Here is a 19,465-nt window from a genome sequence, read left to right as displayed (position 1 = left end):
TTAAGCATAAAGAAAATTATTACAGAAACGTAATAGTGCAAAATATATATAAGTATCAAAAACAGACTACTTTGGGTTAAAAACAAACAAACAAACAAACAAACAAAAAAGCCATCTATCATCTGTCGTCATCAGGTAACATTTACAGTACCTTTATTTAGTAGACGTTTTTATCCAAAATGGCATGCAAATGAGGAACAAAAAGCGATTCACCCTAAGGCAACAGTAACATGAGAAGTGTTGCATTATAGTTTCAAAAGAACACAGACGTGGGTGTGGAGAAACAGTAGAGCAGGGTTTAGTGCAGATTTAATTCGATTGTGCAAAGGAGCAAATGTTTTGTAAAGACATGATATAGTTAAGGGGTTTTTATTTTTGTATGGTTATATATGGTTTCCCCTTTTTGTAAGTCATATGTAATGTATTGTCGTTGTTTGATGGTAGTGACTGTAAACTTTCTGAGAGATCAGCCCAGAAAGTATTATTATGATCATGATAGTAAGTGTGATGAAGACTGTGCATCAGGTGCTTGTGGAAGAGCTGGAAAGATCATTCCTCCACTGAAGTGAATGTGAAATCTGTAATGCTATTGAAATGCTTGAACAGGTACAGTTAAAAATGCGTCTGGAAGATCAGAGTAAATGGGAATATGAGTGAAGATTCCTGGACTGATATCATCAAGTCAAATGTAAACAGAACCACGTCCTCATGAACTAGTTGATTTGCAAATAAACCATTCCAGTGAGTGCGGTGAGCTTCCGTGAGCGGTCGATCAGAGGATGTTATGTGTTTATTATGCAAATGACACTGTGAGGTCACAGGTTTATGGACAAATATATGCAGTGAAGTTCAAATAAATCTTTTTAACCCCATAAAGCCTATATACTGTATCATATTTGATACAGAATTATCCACATGACCAAAACTGTTGTACACAATCTACTACATGCCTTCTGTTTACTGATATTTATGAAGTAAACATAAGAATAACTTTGATATTGTTAGTAATATTTCAAAATGAACACTTACTGGACTGAAGCAACTTAGGTTTACTTGATTATCTTTTTTTTTCTTCCAAAAAATCATGAGTCTTAAATATGATCATCAGGCTTTTGAGGAAGGTTTATTTGTTCATCTTTAAATTATCATTGTATTGCATTGCATTATATGTGTTCTGTATACAAAGCTTTGATCATAAAACTAAGCATTTAGATATCATCCTACTAAGACATTATTGACAGATTTGATGACTGATATTTATGTCAGTATCTTCTATACATGACTTAGGAAGTAACTTAACTGTTGACTTCTTCTTAAAGGGTCATGAAACCCCCCTGTTTTACCCTGGTTGTTCAAAGCTCAAAAAACTCTGTTAAAATGGGCATGTAAAGCTCTGGAAAAGTGGGAGTGTGGAAGAGGGGAGAGAACAACCAATGAAACACAGACATAGAACACACTCATTATACAGAATAATGAATATTAATATATGAGCACGGAGAAAATGACAACAAACTCCCAAGCACAAGGGAGAAATGCGAAAGAATATTTAATAGGGCGAATAATAGGCTACTTTGATTACGTTTACGAGTCTCAAAATCAGTCTTTTGTCTATTAGAATAATCGTGTTGTCGCGTTCAGAGAGGATACACCACTGTATCAGTGTCCAGTTTGCACATATAATTCATTTGAAGAAGACTTGATGAAATATGTGTGCATAACTACACCGTGCTGGTTAATGTTTAGTGCAGGAGAATGTGTGAAATAAAAACTTTAAACACGGATACTTTATTCTGTAGAGCTATCCACGTGGGTAGTGTTGTTAAACACAACGCGAAGCTCCATGCTGAAACGGATCATATGCGCGCTCCGCCTGTATATCATAACAATTGTATTTTTTATGTGTTCATATTCAAACCACAGTTCTGACCGCATCGTGGGCAAAAACAAAACAACACTCATGTGCTGCTGTGCTAAGTGAAACATACGCTCACGTGTTTGAACGCAGATAGAGCAGGCAGAGGTGAATGAGCCGCACTTTTTTGACATTGAATTCTCTGCTGTAACGTACAGAAGAGGATTATGGCCAAGCAATAATAAAAAATAAAACCATCTCGAGATTAAACTTGTTAAATTTCGAGAAAAAACTTGTTAAATTTCGAGAAAAAAGTCAAAATAAAATGTTGAGAATAAACTAATTAAATTACGAGAAAAAACTTGTTAAATTTCGAGAAAAAAGTCGAGATAAAATGTTGAGAATAAAGTCATTAAATTACGAGAAAAAAGTTGTTAAATTACAAGAACAAATTTGTTAAATTATGAGAAAAATGTCGTTAAATTTCGAGAAAAAAGTCGAGATAAAATGTTGAGAATAAACGCATTAAATTATGAGAATAAAGTCATTAAATTACAAGAAAAAAGTTGTTAAATTATGAGAAAAAATTAGTAATTTAACAAATTTGTTCTCGTAATTTAACGACTTTTTTCTCTAATTTAATGACTTTATTCTCAACATTTTATCTCGACTTTTTTCTCGAAATTTAACAAGTTTTTTCTCGTAATTTAACTAGTTTATTGTCAACATTTTATCTCGACTTTTTTTCTCGAAATTTAACAAGTTTTTTCTCGAAATATAACAACTTTAATCTCGAGATGGTTTTATTTTTTTATTATTGCTTGGCCCTAATCCTCTTCCGTAGTAACGCAATCTCATGCAAACATATTTTCAATTGCGCAGGTAGATTATAGTAAAACAATCCACATGCACCCAAACTTCTGCTCTCGTCACGTCGCAGGAAAACACATTTTTGTGTTGTAGCACTGAGGAAACGAACACCAATGATATGTCTCTGAATGACAACAGACCGAGGCGAGAGAAGTGATACTTCCTCATGCATAATACCGCAATTATAATCTTATGCATGCTACAGCACAGTGATTGGATTGAATGAGCTTTATCTCATGAATAAATACAGAAACTGTTGACGTCAGCATGTTCGACCAGCCCATACTTGGAGTCAGTCAGCACTCCAGATCTTGCCGGTAGTACATGATGACGTCAGATTTTGTGACGTTGCTCCGACTTTGCTTTTCAAACCGGAAGATAGAAATCACTCTGAAAAATGCAAAAATAACTAATTTTAACTTTTTATGAGTTTAATGAGTACCTTTAGTGTTTTCAATGATGTACAGCCTATACATATATGTTCACAGCTCAAAAAATGGGGTTTCATGACCCTTTAAGGCAACAGTCTTGGCATTTTATCTTTGTCAGAGATCTACTGCTGTCTGTGACTTCCATAACAGCAAAAGACCCTTGGGAGACAAAACGTGACCTGATGAGACCTAATAACTTTGAGAGCCTTAACAATGTCATCTTATCCTTAGCAACCATTTATGCCTAATTTCTAGTATAAATTTAGAAATGAAGCATCAGCTGTCCAGTATTGGTACTTTTCTGATGCTTACAAATGCAAAACCCACAACCTCAATGCTGGAATCGGTTCATGTGATGGTCATGCATGGAGCTTTGGGCAACATCTTGCAAGTACATGTTGAAGTCTGACAAGTCAAATCCTGTGTTCAATAGATGTACTGGAATAGATTAGAGTTTTCAACCCTGGTGGAACATAAAACATATTAAATACCCATTAACTTCATGGTCCTTTCCATAAATATTGCACAAAAAAAGAGGCCTTTTTAAAAAAAGTTTTATTACAAATATTCAGTGAAATTATTTTCTGTTTTGTATGAGGTATGTAATTTTTAAATATTTTACAAAAAAAAAAAACTGTTTAAAATTATGAATTTGTTATTTTCTAACAATAAAAATTAAACATCAAGATTAAACAGACAACAACAATAAAATAAGTTAAAGCTGCCAAGCTGTGTTGAAAGGGCCTTGCACCCAAGGCCACCGCATGACATGCATGTAAGCGAGTAAATACAGGAGAATTATGAAAAAGTCATTTCGACGTGCCACACTTCCTGCTGCCAACAGATGGCGGCTTGACTATTACTGAATATTGCCATGTAGATGTTTTCAGGCCAGGACTATTATTGTAAATAACCCTTAGTTATTTGAATTAGTTTTGCAGATTAATATATTATTCTGATATTATTTATCTTAATTCTATATTTTCTTAATAATAGTTATGTGTTTATTTTATTTTGGAATTTATTTTACCCACTTTAAGTTATTATGCCTAGAGACCTTTACAGATCGCAGACAGACGGATTCACGGAGTTTAAATATAGTATAAGGACACTTTCAAGTGAATTTAGGCATATAGTCACTGTTTGTTGTTTTATTTTTGTAGTATTTTAAGTATTTGGTACTTAATGGCATATTTAAATGTTTCATGGAGTAAATTACAGTGCAAAGCATGTCATTTCCTGTTGCCAGCAGGTGGTGCTATGACTAACTGAATACTGGCATGTAGATGTCTTCAGGCCAGGCAGATTGGACATTGTATATCCGACAACAACTTGCTGATTCATGGCGAAACATCCAATTTAATGCCGCAAAGGCCTTTAGATTAGACTGACCAAATATGATGTTGATCTGATAAAGCTCTAGGAGGAGTTTGTTAAAGTACAATGTCTGGCAAGCAGCCATTAAGGGACCAAGCACAAAGGAGTCACGGTAAGTCATGCCATCATGACTGGGAGCATCAGACCAACTGCAACAATGAGCAACTGAAAACATATTAAGATGATTTTGGGCAAAATGGCTGATAAATCATAAATACAGTCACTGGTAATATGATTTTATGGATTATCACTTTCAACCAGTAGCAATTTCCCCTCTCTCTTAATCTCTGAACATATTTATGCAATTATAATTTGCTGTTAAACCCATTCATGCCATGTCTGAGCTGCATAAAACAGTATGTGCAAATCCAAAGATGGATGTTGATACTGACTTCAATTTATACACAGTGTCGTTGTATTCTGATCGAATTTATTGGTTAAATTTAAGAAATCTGACAGAAGAGGACACAGATATGACAATACACTTTAAAATACTGTTCTCTGGCTTTATTGCTCAGTGTTATTTCAGGGTTTTGATCTCTCAACTGAGAAAACACATCATGTATTTTATTGTATGATAATGACTATTTAATATTACTGCTAAAGATTAGCTAAGCTAGGCATATTAACTGTTCTAGGAACCTCAAAGCATATTTTATTTGTATTTTGTGCTCCGTAATGATGTTAGTTGATGTCATTTGTTGTGTAGGAAGGACCCAAACATAAACTCAAGCCCAGGGGCCCCTAAGTCCTGTCCTTCACACACCACTCTTCAGTCTCTATGTCATGGCATGCACCTAATGAGAGGAAATAAAATAATGTAAATGAAAATGAAAACACATGCTAATGCCACAAATGATAACAAGCTGAACAAATCATCTATTACTTTGTCCTAAAAGTTATTCACCTCAAATAACAACCCATTACTGCCTTCTCCAATACAGGATGCAGAATCAAAATGTTTGTTTCATTTGCTTAAATGACCTTTATTATTTGAAAGATTTAATATTAAATTATTATTAAATAGTTAGTTGTCAAGACACTACAGTAATTGTTGATGCATCTATACTAAGAAATTGTTTCAAAAACTGTAAAGTAATAATTGAATTATTGTAAAGAGAGTGAAACTAAAACCTTCCCTGCCACTTTTCGTAACCAATAGCCTATAAACGCAGAGTCCAGTGAACCACTGTTTTATCACCTAAATGATATGACAAACTTAATATAAAGCCCCGTTTCCACCACAGGAACTTTCCCCAGGAACTAGGGACTTTGGGAAGGTACTCTGTGTGTTTCTGCCGCAGGGACGAGGGTCCAAATTAAGTTCCGGGTAAAAATTCCCCCCCTCAGAAAGCCCCTGATCATGAGGTAGTACATTTTCAAAGTTCAGAACTTTCGGGGTGGGACTTGGGCGCTGAACATGCTGATTGGTTGACTCCATGCAACATTTTATTTCAACCACATTTTTTAAAAGTATGTTGCGTTGTGTGCAGCTGTTTGCTATTTGAATCAACAATGGATTTTAAAAATACGACTGATGGACCGATGACAAGGTTCAGGCTTTATTAAGCTTATATGCAGAGGACGAAATCCAGGGGGAACTGGAAATTCGGGCACAGTCCTGCGTTCATTACCAGACTAATCTTCCCCAGGTGAAAAAAAAAAAAGTACATTTCTATAATATACTTAAAGTGCTCTATTTTCATGCACTAATTTTGTACTTAATATGCTAAAAATTCTTCTTTAGTACTTCTCAAGATAATCTTAAGAACATCTAAGTGTACTCAAATGTGCTATTTTGAGACAGCATGAAATATGAACTAAAATGTGCTTTTAATATACTATCTCTGTATCTTATGTACATTTGAACCCATAGTGTGCTACAAGTGGTAACTAAATATATTTTTTAAATACAGAGATAGTTTATATTTCATGGTGTCTCAAAATAGCACAGTTGAGTACACTTAGATGATCATAAGATTATCTTAAGTAGTACTAAAGAAGAATTTTTAGTATATTAAGTACAAAATTAGTGCGAGAAAACTTTAAGTACATTATAGAAGTGTACTTTTTTTTAACCTGGGATCACAGTACTTTAGATGCGATGGAAATGCAAGCTGCGTTGAAATTGCGTACTGAGTAGGTACTACATTTGAATTTAAATTTACTTACAGCCGTTGAAAATATATGTTCTATATAGTACGAATGCGTGTAGTATGAATGAAATCCGGACGTACTACATCCACCATGTTGTTACTGTCACATGATTTACCAGCACCAGTTACATCCCTTCAACTCCATTCATAAATCCTCTCCCGTGTCCTCATGGGATAGTGAAGTGTTCATCGTATGCGCACTTCAGAATCTAGCTGGAATTCATAGTATTCACCTACTGTTTTTCGAATACTTTGAATTTGGATATACTACTCTGTTCGTGTACTGTTTTTTGTGTACTATATAGTAGATAAGTATTCAATTTCAAATGCAGCAGCCGACAGCAACAGGTCTGGGGGGAAAAGTTCCTGGGGCAAATTGTTCCGGGTAATTTCGGTGGAAACGCGACTTCAGTTTCTCACTAATCTCTCCTATCAAGGTTTAGTTAAACACTTAGCAATGAAGCACTAGATAGGAGTTTAAAAGCAGGCGTCTATCAGCGGATCCCTAATATATCCACTGACAGACACCTGCTTTTAAACGCTCCTGTGTGTATCTGTGTAAGCGCTTCAAATAAAAATGAATAGTGAAATAATGTAAGTACAGTGTGATTAAAAACTATGTTGTAAGTATTTGTATATTTTATGTGTTTGACATTGTCAGGAGCCAAGCACCAAATGTGCATAGCCCCTCTGCTTTTTAAAATATAATTATTATTTGGGACTAAACACTAGGTTTGTGTTGTTTTCAATCACTATTGTACTTTTTTCATCACAAGCAAAACAGTAAATATACAATGGCATCTTGGACCTGGAAAACATATATACTATATATACTATAAACTTATATACTTTTACCTTTAAGCAGACGACACCTGCATCTTCTTCGTGATCGCAGTCTTCGTATCCAAAAGGTTTGTGTGAGCACTGTGCGAGGGATGATTCATTTCCTGAACATCCCACATCATCCAACCAGATCCGACCACTTCCCTGACCAAAATGAGCGCTGGAGTGTGCACTAACAGCTCGTCCACATCCCAACTGTCTGCACACCACCTCAGCATCATTCATGTCCCAGTCATCATCACACACTGTCCCCCACTGGTCATCATAAAGGATCTCCACTCTCCCAGAGCAGTTATTACTACCATTCACCAGTCTGATAGTATATTCACCTAAAAAAATTAAATAACTATATTATGAATCAGCTCACATCTAACAACATGCTAAACTTGCAAACTAGCTAAAACCATCAGTCATTGTTAGGAGACAAGCACCAAACCCCTCTGCTTTTTTAAAATATAATAATTATTTGGGACTAAACACCGTAGGTTTATGTTGTTTTCAATCACTATTGTACTCTTTTCATCACAAGCAAAACAGTCAATATACAATGGCATCTTGGATCTGGGGAAAACATATATATTTTTACCCTTTAAGCAGACGACACCTGCATCTTCTTTGTGACCACAGTTATGGTTTCCCAAAGGTTTGTGTGAGCACTGTGTGAGGGATGATTCACTTCCTGAACATCTCACTTCATCCAACCAGATAGGATCACTTCCCTGGCCAAAATGAGCATTGGAGTTTGCACTAGCAGCTCGTCCACATCCCAACTGTCTGCACACCACATCAGCATCATTCATGTCCCAGTTATCATCACACACTGTCCCCCACTGGTCATTATAAAGGAGCTCAACTCTTCCAGAGCAGTTATTACTACCATTCACCAGTCTGATACTATATTCACCTAAAAAAATAAAATAACTATATTATGAATTATGTTTCGAGTTATAATAGTTTGCAAGAGCGGGAATATAAACACAACGAGGCTGTGAAAGTGTCTAGTGAGTACATGACTTTTTCTGTTCAGCTGATGACGTTTAACATCCCCAACAACCTCTAGTCCCATTTAGTCACTTCTTAGCAACCGCCCTTTTTAAGAAAAGTAAAAGCTTTTAAGAAAATCACAAGGAGCAATACTGATGTATTTTATGTCAGACATGTTGACGCATCCGCCATCTTCGAATGAATGAATGAGGCATTTATATAGCGCTTTCGTATGTACTACTGCACACCCAAAGCGCTTTACAATCATATCAGGGGTCTCTCCTCATCCACCACCAGTGTGCAGCATCCACTTCGATGATGCGACGGCAGCCACAGTACAACAGCGCCAGTGCGCTCACCACACACCAGCTGTAGACGGGGAGGAGAGAGAGTGATAAAGCCAATTCAATGAATGGGGATTATTAGGAGGCCACTCTTTACGAGAAGTGCCATGGGATTTTTAATGACCACAGAGAGCCAAGACCTCAGTTTAACGTCTCATTCGAAGGATGGTGCTTGTTACAGTACAGTGTCCCCATCACTATACTGGGGCATTAGGACCCACACAGACCATAGGGTGAGCACCAAGCAAATGTGCTGAGGCTTTGAAACAATCTCCACGGTGACCCCTAGTGGTCAGAACAGTGTAAATGCAACAAAACTCAGGCCAAACATGCATAAAAACACCTTTTACAAATCTATTGCAAATGTTTTATTGAAAGTAAAATCTATCAAATGCAATTAACTAATCATCTAATACGATTAAATATAGAGTGTCTGTATATGTGTTCTTTTATCGATTTTTAGGGCGTGTTTTGTTTGTTTCATGGACTCAAGCTAAACAGGCCAATAAAAGATTACTAACTACCATTATTAATTTTAATTATACTAATGTCTAATTAAAACATCTACAAAAGTATAAAACTGATCAGAGATCAGGTAAAACCATTGGTTAAAACCCATAGACACTTGTTCAATAGTTCTCAGTGAATCTGCATGATTCATGGGTTCACTTTATCATCGCCCTCTACCGGTGAACCATTGAAATTTTGAAATGTTTCGAAACGTTTTGAAACAGTTATGACGTAATGCAGCCTCGTTTACAGAAATCACGTGACTTTGGCAGTTTGATACATGCTCCGAATCACTGATTCTAAACAAAAGATTAATAAAGCTTCAAACCTTCACGAAGCATGTTTCAAACTTGTCCATCACTACTGCTAGGTACGTAAATTGTATTTTTCATGTGCGTGCGCAGAATGCTAATAAGTTGCACTTTCTTGGGATTTAATTTTATTTCACAGTCATTTTATAAATTAGCAGCTCAAAACACAAAAATAAGACATCAATACAGAATGAATTCACTTTCATGCAACTAATGCGTTATTATGTAGGCAATGAGACAAGATTAAACTCTCACCTACAGTGATGTCAACAGTGTTACTCCAAGGTGATATTACAGTGCCGTTTTGGTAGGAGTAATTACAGCTGTAGCTGCCCTGGTGTGAGACGCTTACATTGACAAGGTTGAAAGTCACACCAGAAACATGTTTCTGGGAGGATATAGATGATCCGTTTTTGAAGAGGTGGAATTCAGCATCAGCATTGCATCTTGGTTCAGGTGTTGTGCATCTGAACTGAATGTTTTCTCCAGGAGAAACTGTATCTGTGGAGATCACAGAAAGAGTGGGCTGCTGCAGGTCACCTGCTAAAAAAAATAGGCATCCATTTAAAATTACATGTTAAGATGAAAATCATTAAATACATGAAGCTTATTGTAATTTCTATTGCTCATTTCTCCCAAAATAATGTCAAGATGCAAAAGATTTACCTGCACAAACAACAGCAGCATCTTTACCATGATAACAGTTGTGAACTCCTAGTCCTCTGTGTGAACATTGTGTGAGGTTTCCTTCACCTCCCGAGCATCCAACACCATCCAGCCAGATCGATCCACTGCCTTGACCAAAGGCGGCACTATGAGGTGCACTGATGGCTGAACCACACTCTAACTGTCTGCACACCACATCAGCATCATTCACGTCCCAGTCATCATCACACACGGTTCCCCACTGGCCATTATGAAGGATCTCCACTCTTCCACAGCATGAATCAGACCCATTCATCAATCTTATGTCTGGTAAGATATAAAAATGTAAGTACAATGTGATTAAAAATGTCTCAGGTTACGTTTGTAACTATGGTTCCCTGAGAACAATATCAACTCACGACAATCCTACTGGCCAGCGACAGCCTATGACGTCATCATAGAGCGACCCGGAAGTACACATTCCCACAAGCAGTGTACTCAGTAAAAACACTTTTTACTCTTTAAGCAAGAGTACAACTTACGCCATCATGCTCTAGAGGAGGTCCAAACAGGACCTGCGACTTCAAAATGACACGGGCATCAGCTAGTGGCAGTGTCTATGCTCTAAGGGAGCCATATCTGAGAACCAAACTTTCCAGTGAGATTGACTAGTTTAGCTCAACCTGAACACACATTCCAACAGGCAATGTACTCAGTAAAAACACTTTTTACTCTTTAAGCAAGAGGAGTACAAACTCACGCCATCATGCTCTAAAGGAGGCCCAAACAGGGCCTGCGACTCCAGAAAGACACGTGGCGTCAGCCAGTGGCAGTGTCTAAGCTCTAAGGGAGCCAAATCTGAAGACCAAACCAACCAGAGAGGTTAACTAGTCTAGCTCAACCAGAGCTAATCTCATCCACACTAGGGTGACCATATGCGCCATTTTCCCAGGCAAGTCCTGTCCAGGATTTCTAAATTGCCTAAAATGGCTTGAGCCCTTGCCTCTTTAATTGTGAAAGTGGTCATATATCGATGTGCCCCCGGAACGCGATTTAGGAACGCGATTTCTACACGGAGGTCTGTGCAAGCCACTGTTCTTATTGACATTCTTCATGCAATGCATTAAAATGTTGTCGTATTTGCAATTCTTTGACCGTTCTCTGTAGATCCAGCCTTCTTGCAAGCCACTATCGGATGATTATGTATAATGCATGCTATTGGTCAAATTATTTTTCAATCGTTACCTTCCGCAAATATGAAAACAAAACCAAAACTGGGACATTTCATGCAACTTAGAAATCCTGGACAGGACGCGTCCTGGGAGAATGGCGCATATGGTCACCCTAATCCACACATTCCAACAAGCAGTGTACTCAGTAAAAACACTTTTTACTCTTTAAGCAAGAGGAGTACAAACTTACGCCATCATGCTCTGAAGGAGGCCCCAAACAGGGCCTGCGACTCCAGAAAGACACATGGCGTCAGCTAGTGGCAGTGTCTATGCTCTAAGGGAACCAAATCTGAGAACCAAACTATCCAGTGAGGTTGACTAGTTTAGCTCAACCTGAGCACATCCTCCAACCGGCAATGTACTCAGTAAAAACACTTTTTACTCTTTAAGCAAGAGGAGTACAAACTTACACCATTATGCTCTGAAGGAGGTCCAAACCGGGCCTGCGACTCCAGAAAGACACGTGGCGTCAGCTAGTGGCAGTGTCTATACTCTAAGGGAGCCAAATCTGAGAACCAAACTATCCAGTGAGGTTAACTAGTTTAGTTCAACCTGAGGTTAATTTTATCCACACATTCCAACAGACAATGTACTCAGCAAAAACACTTTTTACTCTTTAAGCAAGAGGAGTACAAACTTATGCCATCATGCTCTGAGGGAGGTCCAAACAGGACTTGCGACTTCAGAATGACATGGGCGTCAACCTGTGGCAGTGCTAGTTTCCAAGTAAGCAAACTCTGACTGAAACATCTACCAACAAGCCTTGTAATACAACAAGCTATTGTGCTCTGAAGGAGGCCCAAACGGAGCCTTCTTCTTTACACAACACAAGCGTCAGCTTGTGACAGTGTTCAAGCTCTAAGGGAGCCATATACGAAAACCAAACTATGTAGTGAGGTTAGCTTTATAAACTCAACCTGAGCTTATACATTCCAACGGGCAATATACTCAGTAAAAACACTTTTTACCCTTACAGCAAGGGGAGTACAAATTACGTAACCATACTTTAAAGGAGGCCAAAGTCAGGCCTACTACTCCAGAACACACGTGTAGCATCTGGATAGATCCGGCATAGTCAATCAACTTTGGAATTTTCAGAACGCTTTTAGCCTGCTGAACTGTGTTTGTAAATCACAGATCGGCACCGGCGAGTCCAGAAAAACAGACACTTTGACACTTTTGTTACTCTGTCAGAAATTAAACAGAGAATCCCACTTCCTAGCTCTGGAGACTTCAAAGGATCACCCCCCTCCCTTGGTGGGCCCAGAGGCCAGCCAAATTCCAACACACACCACAAAGACACATACACTCACACTAAGGACACACACAGACACACAAACATGCATTGAAGACTGTATGTGTAAAATATAATTATGCCTAAATGTAACCGCCATTCTATGTCAAATTGCATATAGTTATTCCCACTGTACACTGTGTGCAGAATTATTAGGCAAGTTGATTTTCTGATCATATTTTTTTTCCAAGCACATTTTACCAATTCCAATCCACATCAATCTTAATAACTACTATTAATATTGTTTTTAATCATTTATAAGTGATATATAATTGTTCATGAAGGATGGAAATGAAAAATGCTTTATATTCAGGTGTGCAGAATTATTAGGCAGGTTTTCTTTTACAGGCAAAATGAGCCAAAAATAAAGATTTAACTCAAGACTGAAAAGTCAAAAATTATTAAATGCTCATGAGAAGGACACAATACTAATGCAATACTAGAAATTGCAAAGTTAAAGCATGACCAAGGGACAGCAAAATGCTCATTGGGTCAGCGGGGTCATACAAAAACAAGTGGAAAAGAAAAGACACATGTTAACTGCAAAAGAATTAAGAATTAAGGTGAAGAATTAAGTGTGAAACCATCAGGAACCCTTTAGTCTCCAGCGCCACCATTTTCCAGAACTGCAACCTACCTGGAGTCTCCAGAAGTGCAAGGTGTCAGGATCTCAGAGACTTGGGTTAGGTAAAGAAACCTAAAAATGACCCGCTCTTAATAAGAATCACAAGCTGAAGTTTCTAAAATACATGAAGACTGAGTTTTTATAGGCCTTATAGACAGACTGCTTGAGAATGACTCCTGAAGGACCAGCACCACATCCTCTTGTACCACTGTTTGAAGAATTTATCTTCCACAATCTGGCAGTAAGGTGTGGGAGTTCACTTTTAGTCTATCTCTTATCCTGAAATGTCTGTCTTGCAGAGATGGACTAAAAATGATCTTCCAAAACTTACTGCCAGATTGTGGAAGATAAATTCTTCAAACAGTGGTACAAGAGGATGTGGTGCTGGTCCTTCAGGAGTCATTCTCAAGCCATCTGTCTATAAGGCCTATAAAAACTCAGTCTTCATGTATTTTATAACACTTCAGCTTGTGATTCTTATTAAGAGCGGGTCATTTTTTAGGTTCTTTACCTAACCCAAGTCTCTGAGATCCTGACACCTTGCACTTCTGGAGACTACAGGTAGGCTGCAGTTGGTGAAAATGGTGGCGCTGGAGACTAAAGGGTTCCTGATGGTTTCACACTTAATTCTTCACCTTAATTCTTAATTATTTTGCAGTTAACATGTGTCTTTTCTTCTCCACTTGTTTTTATATGACCCCGCTGACCCAATGAGCATTTTGCTGTCCCTTGGTCATGCTTTAACTTTGCAATTTCTAGTATTGCATTAGTATTGCGTCCTTCTCATGAATATTTAATAATTTTTGACTTTTCAGTCAGAGTTAAATATCTTTTTTGGCTCATTTTGCCTGTAAAAGAAAACCTGCCTGATAATTCTGCACACCTGAATATAAGGCATTTTTCATTTCCAGCCTTCATGAACAATTATATATCACTTATAAATGATTAAAAACAATATTAATAGTAGTTATTAAGATTGATGTGGATTGGAATTGGTAAAATGTGCTTGGAAAAAAAATATGATCAGAAAATCAACTTGCCTAATAATTCTGCACACAGTGTATAAGCTTAGCTTGGATTGTAGTTGTGCTAGTGTAATTTCTAATGATACTATTGTCTGTAAACTATAACTTCTTTTGTATGCTTTTCTGATCTGTCGAGTTTGGTCTTGTTTTAAAGCTCTTGATACCTCTCATTCACTGAGATATGTCACATAGCTGACAAATGCATTGTTCTATTTGTTTAATGGTACTGTGAAGAAAGTACTATCCGATCTGATACCCATAAATTATGCAAATTCAGCCAAGAGACAAGACAAAGAAAACTTTGCCCGCCAAACATTGCCACACATCTATTGGCCGTCCAGCCAAAGAGGTGTGTTAGTTTGGTTTTCCATTAAAGCAACAACACGCAACTTTTCCTTTGTCTCCCGATTGCCTCTGAACTGCCTCAGGCGACAGCGCTTTCATCACGCGCTCAACTTCTTCCGGGGCGACCATTTCCTTCTCTTCTCTCTCTCTCTTCTCGGTTATTTTACCTGTCAGTTAAACCTCGGAAGAAACCCTCTTGGAAAGGACCAATCACTCCAAGCCAAGCTCTGAAACTCTGAAATGCTACAGCAACCGAACCTATGCAAGTATTAACTTCTTTAAGATTCGCGTGAGTTTTCCTTGCTGGCTCTCAAAGGGTTAACTGTTGTAAATTGCCAATCTTTGATCACCTCTCTTTTCCTGCCTTTACTTTCGCTTTTGTATATATGTATGTATATTTAGACGTATAACCTCTGTAGTAGTAGTTTTCATATATTAAACACATTATATCCATGCTTTTTGTTCTTTTGCTCATTCAACAAAAACCAGGTCACTTTAACGTTTCGATCCAGCACCAATTGCTTTATGCTCTGATGCTAGAATAGAAAGTTCCTTCTTGCGGCCAGAGAAGAACCTTTCTCTTTATAATAGTCTGTGAGGAGATATAACGGTTTGCTGGACAAACTAATATACCTTCTCTAAATAATTATTTAACCAGAACTAATCATATATGTAATTGATTATAATTCGTTGTAATTAATTCACAATATATGTTTAATTCCCCCTTGGGTCGGTATATGCATCATAATTAATCATAAAGCTTTATGATTTATTATATTCATACATTTCACCCATAAATTGATTCATAACCGTACAAAAATCGCTACACACGGGTGCTAGCCTGTGGCAGTATTAGAGTTACTGAGCTCACAAAGTGTAGGGCAGGAATCAGAACTAACATATTAAAGCACAAAAACCTTGAACAACAAGGGAGTACTATTAATCCAACCCGGAAAAATACAGGGTGGGTACTTCACATGAGAAATTCTCACCAAAAACAGATACAATCTGTACTGAACCCTAGGGAACAGGAGCTTTATAAAAAGCTACAACTAGATCACTCAAGCTTGAACAAAGTTCAAGGGGTTCAGGGGAAAAACTAAAGTCAAAGTACCACTAGATAGTTCTTGGGGAGCGGGGCCACAGCAACAAAGTTTCTATTCACATAGTGAAAAGGGGTCTACATCACCTGAGACAACTGCACCAGGGAGACTTAGCAATAGTCTGCTACCTTAGCTGCTAACTAATTTGCACCTACACTGAAGGGACAATGGGCCTTGGCCTGACAACTCTGATAAAAGGAGGCCAGAACTAGGAAAACTACTGTGTAAAGGGGAGCGTGGTTTGGCGGCGGCTTCCGTCTTCCTTCCCGGGTTTCGGCACCAGTGTAACAATGTTCGTATATATAAGGAAGGAAGAGGACAGGATCGGCTTTACTACTGATTGCTTGTTTATTAAATAACAAAAACAAAGGGTGTGCAGACAGGCACAAAACGGTCAGAACATAACAAGTTTCACAACAGATGAGCTCCCGTCTGTGTGTGTGTGCGTGTGGCAGCCAGTAGTCCTTCTCTCTCTCACACGCTCCTGCTTCTCCTGGCATTAAATACTCTCTCCACGCCAATTACTGAAACAAGAGACAGGTGTTTGTTATTTGCACTTAACCCTCTCACTCACCGCGCGTCTCCCGCCTCTCTCTCCCGTTGCAGACTTCGCCAAACCACGCCCCCCTTGCCATAACTACACTAACATAACAGGGGGAGTATAAAAAGGGCGTAAATGCTACTAGCAGACTGCCTAAACCCTAGTTCTTGCCTATGCCAGCTATAGCTGTGGGCCTATAAGGCCAACACATAAGCTTAGATCTGCCTGGGGCTAAGAAAACAACAGCCTCTAAAGCACACAATGTCAGGCGGCCTGTAAGGCCGATGCTAAACATAGATCTATCTGTAGTGAAAGCTAATCTCAAAACTCTAGCATTTACCAGAGGAGAAAGCTAATGAACCAAAAAGGTGGCTAACAGTGCGGCTTAGTTATAGCCGACATCTGAATACATATGAACGGTGGCTTAATTATCCGAAGCCAACACATCCAAAAAAGGGGACAAACAAAGTACTACCATAATAATATATCGTACTAGCCAACCTAATGGAACTTCAGGGCCCTAGTCTGCCTCAAAAACAGGAAACTGATATAAATATAAGAAACCTACCAAGCCAATCTCAGCAGGTCTAACTATTATGCTTACAAACAGACATTGTGTGTAAGCAACACCCGCCTGACCTGCTGCTGCGTATAGAGCGTTGGAGCCTACCTATATCACGAGATAGTTGCACTCATCTCGTCAGTAGGAGGCGTCAACGCATAGCCATACTCACTCCATCAACATCAGCGACTTAACCTGCTGATGTTGATGAATGCGAGCTGAATACTGGTCCTTCCATGCCTTCTCGATCTCAGTATGAAGATCAAGAAGAAATGGAAAGCTTATGGTGGCTGGAGAATTATGGCAAAAAAGGAACCATTCAACGAACAATCCGCGAGCGGTTTCTTTCTTAACCTGCTCCAATGGCAGCCGAAGTCTGCCAGAGGCGCGTTTCATAATCTCACACAGCTGAACATACGCGGGGGCAGGGTGGCTTTGAGGATTCAGAAGGCTCACAATCTTCATCCTCATCAACCATCTCCTGCTCTCTTGTTTGGCTTAGAACAAGAAGAGCAACTGCTGCTGAATCTAATGATGTCATAGACAACACATCATCATAATCACACAGCTCTCTCCCGTCAGCCGCCGAAGGTTGCAGGGAATTTCACCCCTTCAACAAGCTCCAGCTGAAAACCTCTTGATCTAGTCTCTACTCTGCCTCAGCAAGAGTAAGACCCGAACCATTAGGTGCAGCTGCCGGTCCTTCTCCTCTCGAGGAAAGGACAGAAGAGAGTGGAGCATTTTACAAGTAAAACACACTCACAAAAACAAACAGACAGATCCCACAAGAACTGCCTGTACATGCCCTTTTGTTCTCATAAAAGATAACGTTATAAGTTATGTACAGGTGCTGGTCATATAATTAGAATATCGTGAAAAAGTTCATTTTTTATTGTAAATTATTTTTAAAAATGAAACTTTCATTTATACTAGTTTCCTACATGTAAAGTAAAACTTCAAAAGTTTTTTTTTTTTTTTTAATTTGTTGATTAGAGCTCAGCTAATGAAAGTCCAAAATCCAGACCAAAATATTAGATTTTACATTTGAGTTTCATGAAATGACCATCCCTACAGTATAAATTCCAGGTATCTCTTGTATCTTTGAAACCACACTGATGGGGAAGACTGCTGACATGGCAATGGTCCAATCATTGACAGCCTCCACAAAGAGAGTAAGTCACAGATGGTCTTACTGAATGTGGTGGCTGTTTAGCCCAGGTAAGATCAAAGCTTTAAATGACAAGTTGACTAGAAGGAAGAAATTGGGTAGGCATAGGTGCACAAGCAACAGGGATGACCACAAGCTTGAGAATACTGTCAAGTAAAGCCGATTCAAACACTGGGAAGCTTCACAATGAGTCAAATGAGCCGGAGTCAGCGCATCAAGGTCACCACACTCAGACTCTTCAGAAAAGGACTACCAAGCCACTTCTGAAACAAAAACAATGTCAGAAGCTCTTACCTGGCTAAGGAGAAAAATAACTGGACAGTGAACAGTGGTGAAAGTCTCATTTTCAGTAAAAGAAATTTTGCTTTCTGTTGAAATCATGGTCCCAAGTCTGAAGGAAGACTGGAGAGGCACAGAATCCAAGCTGCTTGAAGTCAGTGGGAAGTTCTCAAGCTTGTAATGATTTGGGGCCGTGACGTCTGCTGGTGTTGGTCCATTGTGTTTTATCAAGTGCAAAGTCAATGCAGCTACTTCCATGATTTCTTGAGCCTTCTAGTCAACTGCTGCAAGCTTTATGGATATGCTGATTTCCTTTTCCAGCAGGACTTTAGCACCTGCCCACAGTGCAAACAGCCACTTCACAGTGGTTTGCTGACCATGATATTACTGTGCTTTATTGGCCAGCCAACATCTGACCCCTGACTTGGGACTATTTTCAAGAGAAAGATGAGAAAGTCGATCCAACAATATACAGTGATCTGAAGGCTCAATAGTGCCTCAGCAGTGCCACAGGCTGTCACTTCCATGCCACACTTCACTGATGCTGTAATTTGTCAAGAGCAAGTCATTTGCTGTATTATGTGCTGCCGACCAAGTATTGAGTGCACAAATGAACATACTTTAAAGAACTTGGAACTTTATACTGTTTTGGAAAATCATTTAATGATTGATCTCAAATGTAAATATTCTAATATTTTGAGATACAGGATTTTGGACTTTCATGAGCTGTATGCTCTAATCATCAAATTTAAAAAAAAAAAAAAAAAAAAAAAAAAAAAACTTTTGAAATGTTTTACTTTACATGTAGGGAATCTAGAATATATGAAAGTTTCATTTTTAAAAATAATTTACAATAAAAAAAAAAGAACTTTTTCACGATATTCTAATTATATGACCAGCATCTGTATGTGATCAGATGTCAACACTATGGGACATGGATGCACACACTTCCTGAAATGTTTGTTAGA

The 19,465-nt window shown here is 38.4% G+C and overlaps 1 protein-coding gene across 3 annotated transcripts in view; it reads right to left on the bottom strand.

Moving 5' to 3' along the window:
- Positions 1-5,022: 5,022 nt before the first annotated feature.
- Positions 5,023-19,465, bottom strand: part of LOC125248579 (deleted in malignant brain tumors 1 protein-like) — a 50,035-nt gene continuing 35,592 nt past the window's right edge. Inside the window, exons 5-9 of one of the 3 annotated variants that reach the window (XM_048160569.1) lie at positions 10,345-10,650; positions 9,934-10,221; positions 8,116-8,433; positions 7,541-7,858; positions 5,023-5,327 (exon numbers count right to left, since the gene is read on the bottom strand). In XM_048160569.1, coding sequence (XP_048016526.1) covers positions 5,275-5,327; positions 7,541-7,858; positions 8,116-8,433; positions 9,934-10,221; positions 10,345-10,650 — 1,283 coding nt within the window. In that variant the 3' untranslated portion in view covers positions 5,023-5,274. Of the gene's footprint in view, positions 5,329-7,540; positions 7,859-8,115; positions 8,434-9,933; positions 10,222-10,344; positions 10,651-19,465 lie in introns of all 3 variants that reach the window. The other 2 variants (XM_048160571.1, XM_048160570.1) reach the window with 2 other exon arrangements.

The sequence above is a fragment of the Megalobrama amblycephala genome, linkage group LG16, assembly GCF_018812025.1.
Source record: "Megalobrama amblycephala isolate DHTTF-2021 linkage group LG16, ASM1881202v1, whole genome shotgun sequence".
NCBI classification, from domain to species: Eukaryota; Metazoa; Chordata; class Actinopteri; order Cypriniformes; family Xenocyprididae; genus Megalobrama; species Megalobrama amblycephala.
This window is presented reverse-complemented; position numbering and strand designations above follow the sequence as displayed.